Consider the following 23,885-nt stretch of genomic DNA (forward strand, 5'->3'; position numbering starts at 1 on the left):
AGGAAGATTCTTAAACATTTGCTTGATCATTATCCTAAAGAAGGATAAAGGTCTGCTGTCTTGGGAACACCTGAGGTTTAACCCAGCTCGTGCAATAGCCGCTTGAGCCTACAGCCTGATGTACACTTTTCTGTTCATTCATTTAAAATAATTGTATAATTCCTTGGCAAGTAAAGTTAGTGATTTCTAAGCATTAATATGTAACCTGCTGTTGTCATTTTTCATAAGGATAAAGCAGAACATGTGAGTCTTCAGCTACTCTACAGCTTACTAAAATGATAAATACGAACTTCAGCAACAACTTGTTTACTTGCTTCTTTCTACATTTCCTTTGGCAGGGCAAACTCTGTCAACCATATCTGCAAAATAAAAAAAAAAAAAAAAAAAAGAGAAAAAAATCAGAAAAGGGAAAAGAAAAGATAGAGCCAATTATTTAGTTAGGCTCTATCTGTCTCATGTTGAAGCATTAAAGAGAGCCAAGGGCTTGGTGCAGAAGCAATTATTTGAATCAGGATACATACAAGTGTATTAATTAATTTTGGGCTCTCACTGATTTTAAACAAGAGTCAAGATGGGGGCCACAATTTCTCTGCCCCTCACTTTTAAATATGAACATTGTGACAGAAGTTTCCATCACACTTTTGAGGCATTAGTCCTTAGGGGTGTTGGGTTTGGCAAAATAGTGCCATCTTCACGACTGACGTCAATACCACCATCCTTGCAGAGCCTCTGAACTTGGGGTATGCAGGAAAGGGAAAAGAATTATATTTCTTCCCTTTTCTAGAAAGATGATGCTAGCAAACTTAGCAACTTTTAATGTGAGAACAAGGGAGTTTTGAAAAGCTGACAGTGTTACTAATCAGGATGTTTTCTGAGAAGCCACCTGACATTATCACTGCCCTTCAGCTTACTGGGCAACTTTTTCAGGTTTTTATAGTGACATAATATTCAGAGAAGATATTGTTTAGTCCTTGTACTTTACTTCTGAAGCCCTTTACTACAGAGAATTTTGGATCTTTAAGCTCTCCTTTCCAGTGTCACTGTAGGAATTAGTCTTATCTGGCAGAAACATATTTCATCTCAGTTGACTTGCAAAGCACACAAGGTTACAGCAGTTGAAAGAAGGAAGCATATCTTGGGACTGGCCAGTGTGTTGCAGGCTGTGACTTGTCCGTGGAGCAGAGTTTGGGACTGTCTCACATGAGAAACTTTGGTCCTCCTCATGCTGATAAAGGAACTGGAAAGATCCTCTTTCCAGCTGATGTCTTCAGTGCCTTCATCATGCTTTATCAGCAATCCCACTATTTTCTACAATGCTATAGTCCCAACAAAGCACTGATCTTGTAACTCAATATACAAACTGTCCTGATGCCCTCTTGGACGTTTGTCAGGGCATTCCCCAGCATCAAGGTGCACCAAGATAGTTTTGCCTGGCTAGGTCCAGAGTCGAGATCCCCACATGCCTTGTTCTGCCTTTTATCCCACTCCAGTGCAATCACAACAGCTCCCATTGGGAGAAAGGTCTCAAGTGCTTTATAATCATTACACCTCACAGTACCCTTTGGGTTAATTATTTGTATGGCAGGAGAAGTCATCCACAGAGGTTACACATATGAGTTATCCATATGTCAGCCTTTATAGACCTGATTGTGCTCAGGTTTTTTGGCCCATTTTAGCAGCATCCTGATCCTATAATCGAATTATATGTTCTGGTTTTGATAAACTAAACATAAAAGAACAAACAAGCAAATGAGCTTTTCCACAGCCTCCTCCTCCTCTGAGTGCAGTGTTTCAAGGTCCTCATGGAGTGCTCCCTGGAACAGGGCTGCAGCTTACCAAGTCTGAGTCCCTCCTGGCACTCTCATTCATGCATTCTGTCAAACAACATTTTCTTTGATTTTTTATCAAGATCTTCTTGACTGAGATCTTCAGAGCAATTAATTCAGTGCTCCATGATTGCAGCTGCTGAATAATTGTTTGTTAGAGCATTTTCTTTCCCAGGCAAGAGATGTAAAGTAGTTGCTCCCCTCAATAAACAAGTTGTCAAATGTGATTAGTTAATGGACCTGTAATCATGCGATAGCATAAAGGTAAGTGTGATGTGAAAATGCATATTTAAATTAAAGCTATAGGGGAACATTTTCCCATAGGAACTCTTCCTATCAATGCTGAAATAGACAATTTACTATTCACAATGATTAACTGTAGATCATTAATTAAAGAAAACAAGAGATTAGTCATTAAGCATTTCAAATTAAAGATGCATTGATTGATTGAGTTACTTTTAGGTCTGGCCAGGTGACCAGGTTAGTGCCCAGGTCCCCATGCCTGAGCTAGCCATCCCATATAAACTGACATGCAGAAGTAAAAGCCAGTTAAAACTAAGGTCAAAAATGTACCAGTCAATATTAAGCTCCCAGAGCCTGAAATGTGATCCTATGTTCCTATTGACCAGCCCTGTAATTTGCCATACTGTTTCTGGTCAGACACATTAGGAGGCAGAAATGGAGAACCCAGGCTTGTGGGGAAGAGGGAAAGTAATTTTTTTGGCAAGTAGATGCTAAATTCCAACCTAAATGCAGTTACAGAGAGTATGTATTAATAGCTAAAAAAATCTAGTTAGCTCATTTTTATCTCTAAATAATAAATCTATCTTTCTGCCTGCCCTTTAGAAGAAATCTGAGACAATCCTGCAGTGGAATCTGTGGAAAGCAGAAGCCCTGTGCAAAAGAATCTTGCAAGGCTGGGGGTTTCTCCTTACACCCTCCCTTGGGAAATGTACATTCAATGGTATAATTTCCTAAAAGAGTTTTCCTTGACAGAAAAAGCAAATACTTTTATTTTTGTTTTTGTTAAAAGCTGTATCTATTACAGAAATTTAATTCTCCATTTGGGAATTATAAGCAGTAATACAATAATAATAGTTGTTGGTTACCACACGCTTATTTTAGACTATTCCAGGCAGCTGCCTTCTGCTTTTTGTGCAATCTCTTAGCATTAGGCTCCAATATAAAAAAATTACTCTGAACTGTCTGCCAAATTTGACTATTCTTTTAAAATCAAGTAGCTGTTACATTATGTAATAGCAACAGGGGTAATTTAATTACTAAGTCACGTATGAAAAATAAGACTACAGCCTGCAACCTTCAGGAAATTAACCACCTAACTACTATTAAAAAGATGATCAGGGTACATAATTCTGAGACAACGGACCTGTGAAGGCCACTGCAGCAGTGATGCACTGCATAGTCAGAGGCTGTGGGGTCACTGCTGCTTGTAGCTCAAACCTGCTGGGATTTTGTTTGCTTTTTGGAGGGTACTGGAGGCAAAGCTTTCCTACGTTCAGTGTTGATCATCTCTGCTGATGTATCCCAGGATGATCTCCCTGCATGCTGCCAGTTCTCACATCTCTGTGGCACATGTACCCAAAGGCAGTAGTTCAGGAGGGGGCTGACACTCTACTGGCCCCTGGAGCTGCGGACAGAGTGGGGCAGGGATCCTTGCCCCAGGGCTGGCTGTGGTCCATATGACCCCTCGCAGCCTTGCCCCACCATTCGGGGTGTCCCTTTACCATAAAGGTTTCTGCCGGACTCCAGCTTCATGCTTCTTCCTCAATGGTTTTTACAGGTTGAGCACTTGACCTGGACTACAGTCTACCACACAGGTGCTAGTAAAGCAGGTTCATAAATAAAATTGTTTGCTGAGAAAGTTGATCTTTTCCAACCCCAGATCCTAATACTGAGGGACCTGCCTTTAAAAAAAGTAATAGAATGTTATTTGTATTGACATTTTGGCTGTTCAGTTCAGTAGGTCACACTTCGGAGGCTTCTCTACACCAACACTGTTTTGTCATGGAAATTGAGCCCCATGAATAAGAGAATTTTAGACACAACCCAGCAAGTTGCCTGTTTAAAGCAAATCCCTCTGTGCTTCAGTGTTGGCACAGTTGCAACTTTTACCCCATGATATTGCTCCAGCATCCCTCCAGATTCAACTCCTTTGTGGGTTACTTCAGTTACTCTCACCCTTCTACTTCCCCTTGGATGGCTCCCAGTGTCACAGTGCGTTCCGCTTATTCCCTCTGCCTCCCTTCCACACCTCTACTTTTCCTGATGTAACTAAGGACAATGGTTTCTTAAGAGAGTATTTCAAGGTACTGGACCTTTTAGAAGTGATCAAAGGTAGTTGGAGGATTGATCATACACACAAAACCGTGGCTGACTGCAGGACTGCTCAGCTGGAGGATGACACAGATGGCCAAATGTTACAAAGCTCACGATAGTATCCCCCAAGCCATTGAGACATGGGTTAGGACCAGGTTACTCCAGATAGCTGCACTGCTGACAAAGAGTATCCAAGATTTCTTGGAAGGCTATACACTGGATCAAGTGGATGCAGCCCTTCTTTGCCCACACATTGCTCGAGAGACATCCTCTTGCTTGTTAGTATGCAGCTGGTGTGGTTCACTGGCTCTGCCAAGCAGAGCTTTTTAATTCTCCCTCACTAGAGAGAGGAACTTCAGAATAAGAGAATGATTAATGGAGGGAGGAAAAAAAAGCAAACAAAATTTAAAAAGGGATAATAAAAACCCTCAATGAAAGTGAAACGATCAAGATTTATGAGAATTCTATGAATTCCTCATAGCCGTTCAAAGCAGGATTGCATAAGCCGCAGCACACCTCATTCGGCACAGCCTTTAATGAGAATGGCCGTGTTTACGCTTTCATTTACACTGCCTCCATGCCCGCAGGCTCCAGGCGAGGCCTGTTCACACATATACGGAGCAAACAGAAAGCAAGGAAGCCAGGCCTGTGTAACTCGGGACCAGCTGGAGTGTTTTTGGGCGCGAGAGGTGGGTCCTGCCTGCAGCACAGCTCGGAGGGACCATGCAGGGCAGCAGCACCCAGCACAGGGACAGCCAGGGAGTGGGGACATGTACCAGGGTACCACAATGAAGTCTGGTTTTTGCAACTCCAGGAGCACAGCAATTGGATAAATCCAAGTTTTCCTGGGAAGGTTGACCAGCTCACATTCTGCAGTGTGATATTCAGAGCTATAGTGGTATAGCCCTAGCGAATCCTTTCCATTCCCTTCCAGCTCTCAGGGAAATCAGTTAAATGTCTCTGATCAGGTTGTTCACTGTAGCTGGGGACAGGTGGTCTTCCTATGCTCCTGCAGGGGTGAGCACAAGCCAAACTGCACTGAGGGTGTCTCCAGGCTGCCTGGAATTAGACATCATTGGAAGACCTTAGCAGGTCTTTTTCTCTGGAGAGAAGAGGAGGAGAAGTGCCTGGATCAGCTGTGAGACATTTGCAATTAATTGTCTCCGTACTAAACACTGGATGTGAATAATATCCCTGCACTCCCCAGAAAGTAGTCCCTTCATTGCCAAACTCCCTTTTAATAGAAGGGCGTTAAACACCAAGTTAACCTGGATGGCAAAAGTCAGGAGAATCCAGGTCACTGCAAGGCACAGCTTTTATATGATCACCTTCGTAGGCAGCAAAGTTCCCGTTTGCCCAGGATGGATCACAGAGCTCTGCTGCATGACATGTTGCAGGATAACTGACAGAAGAGTTGGTTATAATTGGAAGAGATGGGCAGAGATGATACCTGAGTATGGAATGTCTTAGCTTGCAGACAGAAATCACACCTGAACTCCTCCAAAGTGCTGAGGTGTGCAGCACAGTCAATGCAACTTCCCAGAGGCTGCAAACCTTTCTGAACAGGTTCAGGAGTCAGATCAAAATGTTACAGGTCATATAATCTCTTTGAGATTATACTGAGAATGTAATTCAGGGATACTTGAGAATGTAATTCAGGGGCTGTGAATAGGAGGGGTGGAGGAACAGATTGCATTCATACTTCTTCCAGGTAATAATCCTACCATTAACTTGAAATGTTAAAGTATTCATGCTGTCTATTGTGTTCACACATGTGTGCATAAGTTTTGACACTGCCAGCCACCTATTAAGGCACACACAGTGAGAGCCCAGACAGCAGGGCTTGTAAAATGTGACACCCAACTTCTCCATCTGCCCATTGCTTCTAAGCTGGCTGAATCTAAGAAGTGACATGTTCTGTCTTTCTTCTCTTCCTCCTTTCTTAATTAGATAAGGAAAATAAATCAAAATGATACAAGCACAACTCTTCCATTTCTTGTATCACCCTCTTTCTCAGTTCTACCAATGCCAAAGCAGTGCCGCTCACCTCATGAGGATGGCTCTGTTGCTGGAGCAATTATCACAGGGCTGAGGGCCATTGCTGCTGATTTGCTGGCTGCAGCTTCTGTGCTGGTCAAGTAAGGCAGTGTCCACACTCTGTGGGGAGCTGCACAGGGCTGTCCTGTCCAGCTCTGGATGATCTGGCGAAGGGTGATAACCATAGCCCTGTGGAGAAACCAGCCTGGACAGAAGCAGTGCAGCCGTCGTGGCATCATGTACTATATTGCTATGTTTCCATAAATACAGCTTGCTTTCAGGAGGCCTAATTAGCATAGGCAGAGCTTTATTTATTTTTTTTTAAAGAAGTTGGTTTTGGAAAAAATAATTAAAATTAATAACATATCCAAACCCCGCTCCATCAGATTGAAGAACAGCATTGAAGAATGGTGATGGTAGCAGGAGTGTAGAGCCCCCATCCAGCCCACCAGAGATAGAGGGGCCACTGGATTTCTAGTCCAGGTAACCTTGTTGCTTCGTTTGAAGTATCCACCATGCGGCTGTAATTCCTTTGTGCCTGATCCGTATGGACATGTAGCCTTATTCTAATAGCATATAGCTCTTTCGGCCTTTTCTGGGGTTTTCAGTCCACAGCCTTATAAGGGCTCCTCTGAAAAGCCAAATTTGGACTGAGAAGGGAACTGCAGTTCCCTCTCTTGTAGATTTCAGTTAATTGATCCACATAATTCTTCTGAAGGGAGGAGGGCCAATAATCAATAGGTGCTATAGACAAGCTATTTAATGGGAATCTCTCTAAACTTGGAAAATCAAGTTTGTCTTCCTTCTGGCTCCATTAGTCCTGTAGCAAGGTAGCTTAACACTGACTTTAAATGAAGAACAGATGCTTCTTCTGAGCAGAGCTATTGTGCACCAGTGAAGAGAGAAGGGGATAAACAAACATGCACTCCCAACTGCAGCCAGAGAAAAATACTGCTGGTTGCTCCACTCTTGGAGCTGTTCCTCCATCTGCATTAGCAGCTGAAAGCAGGATATGCAGGGGAAGAAGGAGAGATGGTGGGGATAATGGCTGCTTTCTCAGAGTCCCGCCATGACCTGGGCAGCTGGTGGCATGAGGCATGGTGGATGGAGACTGGTGGGGTCATTCTACTGCTGCACAGGACAGTGGTTAGTCTAAGGAGTGAAACCTTAATGCCTTTCACATCACACTCTAAGTTATTAGGAGCAAAATCCCCTTCTCACTGATGAACACTTTAATGATCTGGCACTCCTGTATTCTCATTCTTGCTTCAGAGGCCAGCTCCTTTGCTGCAGTTCAGACTCTTCTTGTACACCATTTGTATGTGTTTTGTACTAATTTGGAGAAGAGAACCATCTGCACCTGCCTTGTAGGAGATCTGGTTTGGTCAGTGCACCTCTCACGTCATGTCTCATTGCTTTCAATGCTGGTCACCTGCTTCTCACAGCTGTTGCCCATTAGGGATGAGGCTTGGCTGCAGCCCCACTCCCAATTACCACAAACTGTGTGCCTACAGGAGTCATTGTATATTAACAACTTAAAGCCCAAATGCACAGAGAAGCTTCTACAAAATCATCCATCTCTCAGACTTCTGCAAGCCCCCCTAGCCTGGTTATGGATGGGCTATGGCAGCAGGTTCATCACTGACCAAGCACCAGAATGGGATTCCAGCTTCAAGCTGGAAGAGGTGTTCAGTTTGCAGCAACAGAGCAGGGTGGACACCACTCGTGTGTCACTCCAAAGTGCTGGTGTTCAGTCCTAGGGCATGGCAAGAGCAGGCGCTGGGTGGGCCTCTGTTGACAGCTGCCCTACACACTAACTGCCTCTTCCCAAGCCTCCTCACCTGCTTTCTGCCAAGCCTGCCAAAACTGTACTGAAATATCAGGAAAAATAGAGCCAAATTCTTTATTTCTGGATAGTATTGCCACAATAAACCATCACCAGCTCCTCGTAGAAAGCTACTCTGTTGCAAAACTGCCAGTGGTCCTGTTAACCCCACTGCTCTCATGGCAAATGCTGAGTTCTCAGTACTTCAGGGCATGAACACATGATTTCTCTCTCCCCTTCTCTGCATATTGGTATTTTATATAAATCAATATTTTCTAGTCCTTAATAACCGTTTTTCGCCACCAGCAATTCAGCTCCCATCTAGCCAAAGTGGCTCAAATGGCAAGGGTGGCTGAGGGGGACCACAACAGGGCAGTGGCAATGCCCCAGGAGCCGAGCCCAGAAGTGGCAGGAAAAAGCAAATACATTGGGCATCACCATTTTGCAAGCCTGATCACCTACAGATATGCTGCTTGTGCAGGGCTGGTGTGTTTCTGAGTGTGCCTGTGTATGGCAATTTGTTCATCCATTACTTACACATAAATTTTGAAACTAAGAGCAACCAAATAACCTGATAAACAATCCCAGCCACCAGGGACAGAGGAGCAGCAGGCTCAGAGGTAATTATATATTTAGATTACATATTTATATAATGAAAATGTATGTTATTTATCTATGTAAATATAAGTATATAAACTTACAGAGAAAAAATATTTATACAAATATAGAAATTATTTTAATATTTTACTTATACTTTTGTATTTATAGCTACCTATATAAACATAGATTTAGCACTTCATTATATATCTTTCTAATTATATCTTTTATATTGCCCACAGGCATGATGAAATCCTGCAGGTGGCTGGAGGGGCAAGGCAGGCAGTACCTCCACCCCAGGGAGAGCTGAAGCACAGGATCAACCTCACAGGTGCTGGGAAACCCCCAGGGGAAGAAGCACTGGAGGGTGATGCAGAATAACCCTCCATGGCCCAGCTCCACTGCAGCCACCCATACCCATTGCTGCCTTTGTTTGCCATGGTCAAACCCTGGTACCTGTCAAACAGAGACAAAAATATATCTCTCCCCTAAAAATTCATTATCACACTGTTTTGGATAAGCACTGAGGAAAACATCCATTTTATGTCCTCCAAGGAAGTTTTGCAGGTGAAACATTAGCCTAGCTATTTGCAGAAAGCAGAAAGCAACCCTCTGTTTTCCATTAAATTTTGGAGGATAGGATGGGGAGAGGAAGCAGGGATGATGGCAGGGAAAGCAGGGATGATAGCAGAGACTAGGTGGCAGTTGGCCTGGAGCCATTTCTCCTGCATCATGAGAAATCAGAAGCATCACAGATTATTTTAGTGCCTTTTTTGTAGGTCACCTTTAATAGGAATGTTAATAATGCTGTTATCTGTATATCTGAAATATTATATGGTAGCTCTGTAATTCACTGTCTTTATCAGCCTTCTTTAATGTATAATTTAATGCTTGTATAGCTATTTTGTTTGGGTATGACTCTCAGAATTACGACTTAAAAAAAATCTGTATGCTAGTTAACTACTTTTTATGGAAAGCATTTCTTTCATGTTATTTTAAAACCATGGAGCCGGGGGAAGTATTTTATGGACCACGGAATCTCACAGAGTAGTTAATTTCTGTCTGAGCTGGTTTCTTTGCTATTTTAAAGGATGCCATCAAGATCATTGCTATTTCTCTTGGTTGGGAGCCAACTGACTCTTCTGCAGTTGCGACACATCCTTGTGCCGTATTAAAGATGGGGAAAATACCAAACATGGGAGCTGGATGCTGCTGTGTGGAAGGCAGGAAGAAGGGTCTGCCACCCCCGGCCACCCCAGGGCAGCCTCTACTTGAAATTAGGCACCAAGCATGATGCACCTGATGGGTAAAAATTATTTCAGCCTGGCAATATGGGGGAAAAAAGATGACGATGACAACCCACGTGCCCGCTGTCACTATTCCCTATTCCAGTGTCCTGCCACCTGGGCATGGGGGCCAGACAAGATGGCATGGTCCTGTGAAAGGCACTTTCTTCCTGCAGGCAGCAAATGGGATTTGGCCACGTGCATGCCATGGGCTCAGTGGGGCATATGGGCCTTCACTGTGTGTGCCTTTGCTTGGTGTAAGAACTCTAAAAGCAGTAATTGGGCGGTTAGCTGAGCCCTAGGCGAGCTCAGGCGATGCACTAAATATTCTGCCTTTTGTTTCATAATGAATTATTCTGTGTATCTAGAGCAAAGGGAGTTTTCTTTTTTGGTCTTTTCTCTGCAGTTCGTTCCTAGCCTACTTGTGGGGGTGTGTTGAAATCTTTGCTTTTTGCTTATGAGGTCAAGTACTTTAATCAGGAGCAAAAAAAACTGCGTGCTTTAATCCTAAATTCTCTGAGTGGCTGCCAAATATAATTAGAAACAAATGGCTTTATTCTTCATCTGAGAGCTCCACAGACACTGGCAGGGGGCAGAGGGAGAGAACTTGGTTTGTCTGTCTGTTTTTTGGGGAGCTTGCAGACAAAACAACTGCCAAAATACATGAGAGAGCCCTGCAGAGGACGGAGGGTTTGGGCAGAGGTGCAGGAGGCAGTGCCAGCAGAGGACGAGGCCCCTGTGTGTTCCTCCTGTGCCAGCAGCTTGGTAATTCCTCCCATTGGTACTGGACACTGGAGGGGCTGGAGCAGGGTACCAGCCTGGGGAGCCACATGGCCATCACCTGTTCATGTAACCACACAAGCTGATCATGTCAAGGTCCCAGCCATCCCAATGGGACCTGAGTGGGGAGTAGACACCCACATGGAGAACACTCGAGCGATTTAGCACTCCCTGGGCTTCCCTCCCCAGACTAGCGGTGGCTGAACCCCAGCTGGGTGCACACGTAGTGTTTAGGTTACAGGAACTGAATTCTGCTCTGAACAACACCAGCCAGTACCTCTCACTGCATATATCCACTGCTCCCCTGCTCACACACACCTGGGCTGCCTGCAAATTCAACTTACCTCTATTTAGGTGTATCTATGAGCTATCCACAGAATGACAGAGGTGCGGTAGTTTTGTCCTCATGGCGTTGGGACACCACTGTGTCCATTGTGTATCCTTTAGTACTTAGAATGTGTGCTGGGAGTGCAGCATGGCTGCCCCTCATCTTTGCCTCCTGCTTCCCATCCTGGCACTTCCACAGCTTAGCCTTGTCATGGCACCTGCCTCATGGAAGGGACATGGCATTGCCCAATGGCACTGCAGCTACCACACCTCTGTGTGGTGGCCCTGAAATAAAGTGGGGCCATTGTTCACCCCTCTGGTGTCTCCCAGCATGAGGGGGCATTTGCAGTTTGCCCAAGCCCCTGGAGGTTGTGAGACACCTATTTCAATAAACAAACAATTTTGCCATCAAAATGGCTAAAGAGCAACTCTCACTGACTTGTGCAAATGGGAAGTTTTGCTGCATTGCATCACAGCCTAGCATACCCCCATGGCACAGCAGTACCTCACAGCAGCTCCTCCCAGCATGGCAGCTCCTCATGGATGACCTCATAGAATGGCATCCTCTCACAGCATGGCAGCTCCTCACGGATCACCTCACAGAATGGCATCCCGTCACAGCAGCCCCCTCATGGCATGGCAGCCCCCCACGGGATCACCTCATGACACTGCAGTTCCTCACAGAATGGCAACCCCTCACAGCAGCCCCTCAAAACATGGCAGCCCCTTACAGCATGGCAGCCCCTCATGGATCACCTCACAGAATGGCATCCCCTCACAGCAGCCCCCTCATGGCATGGCAGCCCCCCACAGGATCATCTCATGACACTGCAATTCCTCACAGCATGGCAACCCCTCACAGCAGCCCCTCAAAACATGGCAGCCCCTTACAGCATGGCGGCCCCTCATGGATCACCTCACAGAATGGCATCCCCTCACAGCAACCCCCGCAAAACACAGCAGCCCCTCACGGCACAGCAGCCCCTCACGGCATGGCAGCCCCTCACGGATCCCCTCATGGCACAGCAGCCCCTCACGGATCCCCTCATGGCACGGCAGCCCCTCAGATCATGGCAGCTCCTCAGGGATCCCCTCATGGCACGGCAGCCCCTCACGGCATGGCAGCCCCTCAGGGATCCCCTCGTGGCACAGCAGCCCCTCACATCATGGCAGCTCCTCAGGGATCCCCTCATGGCACGGCAGCCCCTCAGGAATCCCCTCGTGGCACAGCAGCCCCTCACGGCATGGCAGCTCCTCAGGGATCCCCTCATGGCACAGCAGCCCCTCACATTATGGCAGCCCCTCAGGGATCCCCTCGTGGCACAGCAGCCCCTCACATCATGGCAGCCCCTCAGGGATCCCCTCGTGGCACAGCAGCCCCTCACATCATGGCAGCCCCTCAGGGATCCCCTCATGGCACAGCAGCCCCTCACGTCATGGCAGCCCCTCAGGGATCCCCTCATGGCACAGCAGCCCCTCACAGCATGGCAGCCCCTCAGGGATCCCCTCGTGGCACAGCAGCCCCTCACATCATGGCAGCCCCTCAGGGATCCCCTCGTGGCACAGCAGCCCCTCACGGCATGGCAGCCCCTCAGGGATGGCATCTCACTGCACGGCCTCCCATGCCTTGGGCCATGGCCTGTGCAGAGGAGGGAATAGGGGTGCGTTTTTTTCCCTTTCCTGACTAAAGTGCAGAACGAACTGAGAAACACTGGCAAGTTCAGCAGGTTTCTCCCCTTTCTTCCTTTATTAGAGAAGCCCCTCATGGGCCCGGCATCATCAGCCCCCTAATTTCCCAGGAGAGCAGCCCCCACACCCGAGATAATTTGGTAAAACTTTGATGCTGATCACCAAAACCAAGCAGCTGTTGAGCCCCAGGGCAGCACCAGGAGGAGGAGGAGGAGGGAGCTACCAGGATTTTTGTGCCCATGTTATGGTGCAGCACCCAAGGACAGGGCACACGTGTTGGCCCCGCAGGCGCCCCTCACCCTTGTGAGCACGGGGAGGTCTTCACAGCTGCCACCATTCAGAACTTGTGGGTCTCCTGAATGTGGCACTTTTACCCAAATCACTGCTCTTTCAGCAGCCACGAAAGACTTCATGAATTAGTTTAACCCAGTTTTGGGCATATTCGTCCCCAGTCTGCTGGCTCTCATGGAGGGTCCTGTCCCTACTGTCCCAACCACCAGGACAGGGCCCCTCTGGCCGCAGGCTTGGCCTGTGACCTGGGGGGCTCGTTCCAAAGGTGAGCACTAGATGGAGCATCTGACATCGCGAATGACTCATTTTAATCCCATAAAGGACAAACTAAAAAGCTTAAATGAAAGCACAGATTAAGCTGTATCCCTGCCTGCCCGCTGGGCACGCAGCGCCTGTGCAGGAGGCAGCAGGGGATGCTGCCTCGCCACAGCCATGGCTTTCTCCTGCAGGAATACAAACCCTTAGGAACCGTGGCTCCAGGCAGACTGGGGATGCTTTGGGGGCCACTCCTTTTGCTTTCCTCAAGACCATCCAATCCTCCCATGTTTCTCTTCAGTTGCTGAGGCAATACATTCCTATGGCACTTCAGTTGTGAGTGTGCCCAAATTTGGGAAGGCAAACATACAGGATCTATTGTTTTTGCTTTGGGAAGAGCAAAAGGTGTCTGATATTCCTGGAAAGCCTGTGGATGAGAGCTGAATTTCCGAGAGCAATTAGGGTGCCAGTGAGGATTAGCAGTGATGTCTGTGTGTGATCAGTTCCTCCCAGCAGCAGAAACTTTGGAAAAAATGGTCCTGAAATATTCTGGAGCAGAGACACTGCTGGTGAGGCAGGGACAGAGGAAGGGCCCCATTCCCAACAGGTTGGCATCACCACGTGATTATCATTGGCCCCAAAAGGCTGCCAGGCAATGCAGCTGCTGCTGAGCCAATTTCCCTGTGATCCATCCAGGGCAGGGGAATCCTGCCCCAGGACCCCCACTAGCTTTCAGTTCTCTGTGCCCTCTGCTCCTTACCTGCTGGGGTGCAAGGCTTGCAAAAGTTCTGCGAGGTCCTCAAGGAGCATTTGCCATGGCCCAGAAATCAGGAAACCAGATTCAATGACATTCTTTCTTCGGAAAGGAGCCCGGCACAGGGTACTGCCATGTAATTGTGGAACAGTGAGGAAGCAAAGCAGAGGACCAAGAGCTGTCAGCCAGGGGAACTAAACAGCAGCCAGCAACACCAGATTGTGCATCTCCACTTTTCTTCAGACCCTCAAAATTGTTAATTTCCTGCTGCTGGCAGCTGAATTGAAAAACTGGTGTGAGAAGGTGACAAACTCTTTGTCTGCAGCAAGCCAGTGGTACAGCCTCCCTTGTCCTCTCAGATCACTGGACATTTCACTCAAATACAGAAGCACTCTGGAATCCTTAATAGGGTGACAAATTCTTCCTGGGTGGAGCTCTGCTCTCTTGCAGACCCCACCAGCCACTGGTGGGGTGCACTGAGCCCTGCAGAGGTGGCCCTATTTCCCTGCAAATGCTTTGGGTGCTGCCAACACAGATTACTTTGCTCCGCTGCTTGCCCAGGTGTGGGTGCACTGACCCCCAAGTGACCCCCAGCAGCCCACTGGGAAGTGCCCAGCCCAGCCAAAGGAGGATGCTCTGCCTCAGTGCCACTCACAAGCAAGGTTGGTCTGGCTATCAAGAGTTCCAGGGTGCTGCTCCTGGGGTCTTCTTCCCAGCCACACTCTGAGAAGTGGGTAAGGCAGCCCAACAGGCACCCCCAGCACTGCAAGACCAGGCAGTACTGTCTTACATTAATCCACAAACTAGGAAGGGCTAAAAAAAGCAAGGAAGATGGTGCTGGAAACCAAGTTGACTTGGCCATCTCTGCATCTCCTGCAAGGCCCAGCATCCACATGTCCATATTTCCTCCACCTCTTTCACAGGTTGGCCGCATTTTCAACATAAAAGGAAGAAAATGCCTCAGCTTGGCAAAGACAGAAGTGGATAGGGGAAAAGGTTTGCTGGAAGGCCCATCTTCTCCCATAGCTTCACATACAGAAGTGATCACAGCACCAAGCCTGAGTTCAAGAAGTGTCTGGACAACAGTGGCAGGCACAGGGTGTGACTCCTGGGGCGCCCTGCACAGGGCTAGGAGCTGGACTCAGAGATCCTGATGGGTCCCTTCCAACTCGGCATATCCTATGATTCAACAGCACTGCATCCTTACACATCCTTTACACATGCCCAGTGGCTGGCTCTCCTCCCCAGGCTGGTATTTCCCAGCACACAGAGGAGGAAATGGTTGTTTTTGAGACTGCAGCATGTATTTGGAAGCCTCATCTAACAGTGCTGTGAAACTGGTCTGTGCTTGCCTGGCCACACACCCAGCACCGGGAGAACACATGAAGCAGTAGCAGCCTCCAGGATCACTCATGGCCTCAACTCCTGGACAGCCCAGGGATGGGGGAGGGAAACCTCCCTGTTGCATACCTGCCCCAGAACCATGGAGTTAAGCAATGATGTGGAATTAGCAGGTGGCTACTGGGAATTCCTGTCCTGCTGCCGAGCTGTGCTGGACAAGGGCAGTACCCAGGCCTGAGCTACACACTCTGAAATGATTTTTCCCACCTATGGAGAGCAGGAGCCTAACAGCATTTGCTGTGCTTATGGGCTCTCAAAGGGCCCCTAAGTTTATAGAGGCTTTTCAGATGCACCACGGAACACAGTAAAAATTAATTTTGCTTGTTGGTTGTTCAGCATCATCAGCAAAATTAGAAGTTAGCATCTGACTCCAAAACTCCAGAACCTACCATGTTTGAGCTGGGAAGAAGAGGGGGCAATTTTCAGATCCCAGCTCAAGCCTGCAGTACTGGTAGAAAAAAGTTCTACTCTGAGATTCAAACTGAACAAATTTGGTACAGGAGCCACTGGCTAAGCATGAAAGTTATCCTCTCAAAAGCTCTTCCTATAGTCAGCATGATCACAGCCACACTTTAAAGCAAGTGCACTGCAAAAATAGTGGGGCATTGACTGAAGATCTTGTCTCTCCCTCCTCAAGGAAATTGCAAACTTCCATTTCTTTAATCTAATCATTTGCAGGAGGAGATATTTTCTCTAGAAAAGCCAATATAAGAGGGCTGAAAGGTCGGATGGGATAATATGTAATCCAATGCGATAAGGGCTGTTTACAGAATTATTAATCAAACACAAAAGGGAACAGATAGTAACATTTTTTATTAAATATTACAGTGGATCAAAAAGTACAAAATATCTTTTGCCTGCTATGTGATTGGGAAACTATTGGCACATAATACAGTATCAAAAGCATTAATAAGTACAATTTGGAAAACATACAAAAATTGAGTGTTTATAGTTGGCTCAGCTTTATTTCTGGTAGTGTTTAAACTAATGCAAAGGTTACTCAATAACCTTTTAAATGGGAAACTATATAATATTACTGGGCCATTTTTATATATACAAATCATCACCTTACAGAGCATATAGGCTACATAACTTGAATCACAAAAAGTATACAATATTTACAACAAAAGAAAGTTAAAAAAGTATAAACAGCTAGTAGATTATGCTGCCATTATTAGAACATATTTAAAACTGCGGGGCTGGGTGGAGAGGGGAGGAATAGGAAGAGAACGAGCGAAATATCAACCACATGTACAGCAAACAGCACTCATGGCAGCACTGCCAATGCCACCTGCCTCACACCAGTGCAGGAAGTCCCACTGCTCATCAAAATCAGCACGATTGCAAAACTGGCCCAGATGTGACCTCGCTGATCACCACAAAGGAAGCGAGCAGGCGGAGGGTGCGAGGGACCCCCATGGTGGTCTCTGGAGGTGGCAGCCCCACGTCTCCCCAAATGGGGCAGAGCTGCTGGCAGAGGCAGCACAGCACTTGAGCCCTGCTTGAGCTCCAGCTGCTGCCAAGCCAACTTCTCTGCTGCTAGGACAAACTACTTCCCCGGCTTGAACCCACTGGGCAAGCTCTTCACACCAGGCCAGCTCACAGCCACAAAAGACCTGCCACAAACTGCTGGCCTGCTCCCACCCTGCCTAGCCAGGGGCACAATCACACTGGGAATCAGGCCCTACTTCCCATGTGCTTCACGAAGCCTGGCTCAGAGTGTGGCCAGAAGCTACACACGAGCCGTTTGCTGCTGGGCCTCCTCCTTTGGATCTCACAACCTTTAGCATCCCTAATGCATCCTAGACATAGTGCGTTTGAATTGCAACATTTCTTGGAACTGGCTCCTAGTAAATAGATTTATGACTCTATTGCCAATTAGATTCTGCAGTTTCCTTTACAAACCTACCAATAACAATGGTCTGATTGCACAAAGAAAGGCTTGTGCAATTTCATTCAATAATAAGGCCCCTTGAACTCAAACAATGCAAACAAAGCCCCATTTAAGACACTGAGGGAAAGAAAAAGACGTTTCAGCCAATGAAGAATTCAATAGTCCGTTGAAAGATTTCCAAGATTTCTGTTAAGAGTTCTTAAACAAATAATGCACTGCTTCTGTTGGGGGTTTATGCCACCATTTCTTTTCCTTAGCCCTGACGTTTTGCCCAGTATGAGCTTCCCCAGTCAGCAGTGGCCAATCTCCTCAAGGGACAAGCGAGGAGCCTTCTTCCCCACTCCCTGTCCCCTAGCCCTGTGCCGCCTCAGCATGGCTCCAAAAAGCCTACCAGCAAACTCCAACAGGACGTAACCAAAAGGGACGTTGGACACTTTGCGTAAACAAATGCACAACTCCAGAACACACAACTTAACCAAAACAAGGAGAAGCATTTGCTTTGCCAAACACACAACAAGCTTCTGTTCGCGTTTGCTGTAGGTTTTTATATTCTCTACTCCCTTTATATCCCTCTACTCCCCCCGTCCTCCTCCCCCCCATCCCCAAGCCCCTGACTCTTGCGTGATTCAGATCTAGTGCAACTTTACTAGAGATGTCCTCCACACTGTGACCTCTGCCTGGATGAGCCTACGGTTCTGTTTCCTGTATGACTTGTGGAGCAGCAGGATACCTGCACTGGCACATCAATGTTCCAAGTTCTACTAGTCTGTTTATCAATCAATTAAATATAGTTTTACCACAGGAATATAAAGTATTTAATTGAAGAAGCTGGATTTGTAACAGTAGACGAGTATATTATTCTGGTTTCCACCTTTGGATATTAAGTATGATACATTATATATTGTATTTGGCTTCATATCACGGGAAAATTTAATGACATGCCTAGCATGCAAAGTGTTTCTTAGTAGTTTGTTTTATCTTTTCATATCAAGTACACTGTCTTTGAACAGTAACTGAGATGGTTTGAACCACAACCAATTTTCACACTGTATAAAGCCTCCAAGTGACACTTTGCTTTATCAATGTCTGTGCTCAGCTATGTAGTGGTGATGTCCTGCAAAGTGAGTACACATCCACAGGGAAGCTCTTTTCATCAGGAAAATCCAGCCTCTCCATGCCTGGGCTTTCCCCCTGCAGAAGGATGTGCAGGGAGAGGCTGAGATCCCCGTGGGAGCGTGGAAGGACCATCCCGACCACTGCACAGAACCCCCTTACCCATTGTGAGGCACAGAAACAACCTGTAAGCCTCTGATTCAAATCCACACTGGCTCCTCTCACAACTTCTGAAATTCTCAACATTCTCACAAACCACAAATCTGGTTTCTGCACTCCTTTGTCATTCAGCAGCTTGAGCCAGAGAGAGTTTGTTTTCTAGACCTTTTCTCTGGTAGGCAGGAGGGTTTCACAGCCTAGGTAAGATTAAGTACAACGCTCGACAAATTTACAGACCACGATACAGGAAAGCAAAGCTCGGTGGGCGGGGAGAAGCAGCGTAGGAGCCATCGAAACAACAGGAGGAGGGTGAGAGGTGCTCAGCACCTCGCAGGGGTGGGCCGTGGGGAAAGGAACCTTGTTTGCATCCTTGCACCATAACATCACCTACAGTATGTTTATAACCATTAAGATTAATCTGAACCAGTTGCTTCAGTTTGTAAACAGTAAACGTTAGGACAAAAACAAAACAAAAACGCTGCTCAAAAGTATAAAGAAACTGGAAAAATTACAAACACGTAATAAAAAAAATTAGGACAGCCACAGCCTTTAAAAAAGTTGCAGATAAAATGATACTGTTTAATTTAAAAAAAATAAGAAACCAAAACAAAAAAAACAAACATAAAGAGCACAGAATATACTGGACAAACGAAACTATATAAATTATTGTGACCAAATGAGACACTGGTAGTTTATGAAGTGGATATGTACAGTCAAATTAAACAGTGTTTACCATTCTGTTCTAATAGTGTTAAAATGAAAAAAATCTATTGCCGTTTTACTATACATTGCATTGATTGAATCTTTAAAAGTCAGGAAAAGTTACCCAAAAAAGCACATCCACTGATTGTACGGATTCTCGGCCCACTTCTCCTTTCCAGGTTCATCTGAAGTCCTTGACTCATTTACAAAAATGCACAGCCTCCAGTCCTCGGCTCAGTGAAAGGCAAACACAGCCCTCACTGGGGTTTCAGTGAGCTCAGGACTGGACCTGCGTTTCCACGGCTCCCTTTGAACATCTGCTCTTACCATGTTCAAGTCCTTTCAGAAAACACATACGCAAAATCCAAAAAAAAATCTTTTCTTTCTGTGTTTTTGTTTCTCTCTCTTTTTTTTTTTTTTGTGTGGTTTGGTTTTTTTGTTTTGTTGTTTTTTTTTCTTTTTTTTTTTTTTGGTTTGGTTTTCTTTTTTTGCAAGGGCAGGGATAAGGGGTGAGGGGGCTGATGTGGGAGCCAGAATTAAAGAAGCAGTCCTGTCTCCAATCAAACTCCAAGACGCTCCTCTAGGCGGGATACGGCTGCATCCTGGTTGACAAAAATACAGATCGCTAAATCTGCAAGACATTGTCACAGGGGGAGGAATGTCGCTAACTGAACTTTCTCCTCAGACCTTTCTTTGTGAGCGAGGGGGTTTACAGTTTTGTGCTGGGATGTACAGACGATAGCTGGGAAGGTGGGAATGCAGCTTGAGGGTTTATAGCAGCTAAAGGATAAATGCTGTTATGCAAAAGGTCACCGTAGGAACTTCCTACAGGTGTTGCTGCAGCTAAGTGTCTGTACAGTTGCTGGGAGTTTGCAGGGGACGTGAGGAATTGTCTCTGCACCATGAAGGAGTGAAGAGCCAAAGGCTGCATTAGTGGGGATAGCACGGTCTGATTTTTCAAGTACTGCAGGGGATGAGAATACCCGGGTGGGAGGCGATTGTTCAGCCCCGTGCACAGGCTTCCCGGATACAAGCCTGGGAAGATGGGGGCTGACAGGGGAAATTTGTGGCTTTCCAGCATGCTGCCAGAATGGAGGCCATGCACTGACTTGCTACCTTCCCCATCTTGGTCGGGAACCTTGTCTTTCGCTGGGGTCTCCTTTGGTAAGTGAATAGGAGAGACAGCTCGGATTTTTTTTTCAGAAATAACTTTGTCCAAATCCTCCAGGCTCCGTTTCAGAGGCCGGGCAGCCCCCACATTTTGAGGGCTTGTTCTACGGCTGATGATAGGATGCACCATCCCCTCCATCTTCCTCAGGTTCTCCAGCCTCTGGGCCTGCTGCTTCCCAGACCTGTGGAGCAACTCACTGTGTTTTTTGGGGGCTGTCAATGCCATAGGGGACACGCGGCAAGCTTTGGGGTTACAGTCTAGGCTCACCGCCTGGCTGCCTCCAGCCTGGAACGGGGAGATCCCTTTGCATTCTTGCTGGGCTGTGGATGAGTGAGGGAGACTGGAGCCTGGAACCTTTGCAGTCTGTTTGTGTATGCTCTTTGGAAGACTCAAATCTGTTGGCTGATCATCTGAAGAAGCCTCCACTGTTGCCTTTTTTTCTTGCTGATGCAAAGACGGACGATAATTTAAATTTAGTTTTTCTTGGTGTTTGTGTTGAGTAAAAGTAGAAATATTTTCAGACTCTCTGAACATGTCCCGGGGGAGGTACTTTGATGTCTGTTCATTATTAAGGTGATGTTCTGTGTGCCTATAAAGGCTGTGCAGATGAGGTGATGAATAGAAATCTGCCAAGAAAGTTGGCACATGGGAGTGCTGCAGTGCCCTTTTCTCACTCATTTTATCTTTGCAGTCCTGGATATCCAGCTTCGGTAGGTATGACTCGGCAAGAGAACTGAGGTGATGTTTTGAAAAATCACAGCGCTGAGGATCTGGTTTACTTAGCATGTCATGTTTAAAAACATTATTAATTGACTTCCTTTCTTCCTTGGTTTTAAAACTCTGTACATGTTGTATGACTGAGGGCCTATTAATTGCTACAGGGTCAGAATTAGGGGCATGGGGACCTTGTGATATGCCTGAGGACAGTTCATCTCTGCTGTTGAGTTTCTTTTTGCTGATCAAAGGTGGAGGAGAACCATAAGGATAGTTACACGAGAGTGTGGCCCCACTGACCTGTGACAGCAGCTTCTTCTTTGCCAGAGGTGACATGATGCCTGGATTACCTTTTGAGTACAGCAGCGGTGTGTAGCTGAAAGTGGAGTCATCGTTCATGGACCCGGGCAGCTCTTTTTCCTTAAACATGTCGAAGTTCTGCACCACCAGTACTTTGGGTGTTTGCTTTAGTGCATTGTGGATATCTTCATTTCCCAGCTGGTCCACTTTCACTGTGCAGTTTGCGATGTAATCGGCCATCCCTGGCACTTTTTCATCTTCCATGTCGCTCTGAGTGGGCAGATGGACTGGGAAAGCTGTGAAGGGCATTTCTGGAGGTTCACTTTCTAGGCTGTCAGTAAAAGCTTTGTGTAGTCTTTGTTCAGGCTTTGTATCTTCCAGGGCATCTGCTGAGGGGTGTAATCGTTTTGTGACAGTGGCATCCAGCACAGTGTCTTCCTCTGCAGGCGCGGATACACTCGAGAAAGAGGACGAGTGCTGAACGTCCTCCTTGGCTTTCTCACTGTTGGTGCTGTTTTCTGTCATGTCTGTCTTCTCCGGAGGCAGTGTCCGAGCTGTCTCTGGTAAAAGAGATGGAGGGCCTTGCACAGGTTGTTTCATCTCTCCCACTGTATTGTGTTCAGGGAAGTTCTTCTGGTCTGCTGGTTCTTGATCCTTCTCTTGTTCTGATGAAACCTAATGAAATGATTCAACAGACAATAGTAAGAATGCAGTACGTTCTGGCAGCCTGTTTGTAAGGTTATGCACAGTTTTAGAGAAGGACTTGCCAACCACCTTGCTGGTATGTGAAGGCTCTAACATCAGGTACTGGACTCAAACAAAGAGAAGTATCTCCAGGAAATATTAAAAAACACACCATCCCTGTCAGAGTCAGGAAATAAAGCATTTCCAAACAGCAGATGGTTGTAACCTGATGAGAGGCACTGGTGGCTTGATCAGATAGCTAAATTTTGAGGTTATATACTCTTTTAAAATTAATTAGGCAAATGCAGAAGAGCAGATTTAAAGACACAAACAATAAGGCTATAGAAATTTCTCCTACCAGCCAACCTCACCCAAGAAAACCACACTATTCCTACGCTTTTCCTTCCCTCAAGTCTCTCCAGCATAGCTATCTTAAAATTCAGTGATCACACAGGAGATCATTCACACCCAGTTCTGCATTAAAGTGTGAAAATGATAGAAATGGCATACTAGAAATCCCTATTGTAGGCAGCAAATCACTGCCACAGCTTAACTAGGACACACATTTTTTTATTAACGGATTAAAATGAAGTTGTCAACATTCAGTAAGTGTGTGTGTGCCTGCTATTACAAACATGGCTTTTATACGTTCTCGTCAATGGGACCGTGGCTCGTTCTGCTCCCCCATTAATACAGCGTGTGTGCACAATTCACACTATTCATCCCATTATGTAGCCGGCTGAACTGTGACCCGCAGAGGTCACCAGAGCATCCCATCTGCGATCCAGCTGACTGACAGCCCTTTTCAAAACTGCTGTCACTCTCCTCTGACATGTCATGGTAGAAGACAGTCATAAAACAGCAGCATTGTGCGACTCCTTTATTATTATTGTTTTCTTTCTTCCTTCATTGTAAAGATAAGACGCCCCGAGAAAGTTATCATCTAAATGCTGCTTTATGGTCTGTCGCAGGAGCAAGGAATTGGAGACGGTCCTAACGAATCTAACCCTCTCAGAGATTTATTTCTTCACAGCTGCTTTTAAATATTCCTGTCTGTTTGGTTGGCCTATTAGTTACAGTGTCTGTTAGTCATCCTAACTTCTTCTTTTTAAACTCGTAGCTGACTTTTGCAGCCAAATACCATCATTAGGTCCTTTACAAAGTACCATCGCTGTCTCTTGAGCTTATAAAATTACAGGCAAATACCAGACAGATGAGCAAAGCAAGGAGGAGAAAAAAAAAGAGAATCATACTTAATAACTGTACATTTTGCTCTTTGTTTCTGTTAAGCAATACTCTGATTGAAGTTTCAGCTATTGTGAGGAAATGTGCAGTCTAAGGCTAATAGCATTTTGTCTGGTGTCTTGTTACACTGACAATGTCATTGTGATGGCAGAAAACAGTGAAGAGCACAAAGGCAAATGCAATCCTAATAAATTAAAGTTATATTCTCTCCCTGCATACTTCTAATGGTGCATGAGTTGAACATGCAATTGAGACGACCACACATTTGTAACTGGATTATGCTTTTCCAGCTCACAGTTTCCAGGCCACATGCAGAAATGGCTTAAGCTGTGGCTTGGTTGGGGTCGTGCCTACACATTTACGTGGTGGCTATAGGGCTCTCCCTCAGAGCAATACCCCATCACTGCTGTGCCTGGATGAAGGCCCAGAAATGGGGCTCCACTGCCAGGGCATGGCTGCAATGCAAACGACAAGCAAGCTTCTGCCTGGCTCCAGCAC

At 46.2% G+C, this 23,885-nt stretch overlaps 1 protein-coding gene across 8 annotated transcripts in view; it reads right to left on the reverse strand.

Moving 5' to 3' along the window:
* Positions 1-16,199: 16,199 nt before the first annotated feature.
* Positions 16,200-23,885, reverse strand: part of ARID5B (AT-rich interaction domain 5B) — a 118,438-nt gene continuing 110,752 nt past the window's right edge. For all 8 annotated transcript variants that reach the window (XM_068197093.1, XM_068197096.1, XM_068197095.1 and 5 more), the window contains one exon: positions 16,200-22,133. In XM_068197093.1, coding sequence (XP_068053194.1) covers positions 19,983-22,133 — 2,151 coding nt within the window. In that variant the 3' untranslated portion in view covers positions 16,200-19,982. The remainder of the gene's footprint in view (positions 22,134-23,885) is intronic.

The sequence above is a fragment of the Anomalospiza imberbis genome, chromosome 8, assembly GCF_031753505.1.
Source record: "Anomalospiza imberbis isolate Cuckoo-Finch-1a 21T00152 chromosome 8, ASM3175350v1, whole genome shotgun sequence".
Lineage (NCBI taxonomy): Eukaryota > Metazoa > Chordata > Aves > Passeriformes > Viduidae > Anomalospiza > Anomalospiza imberbis.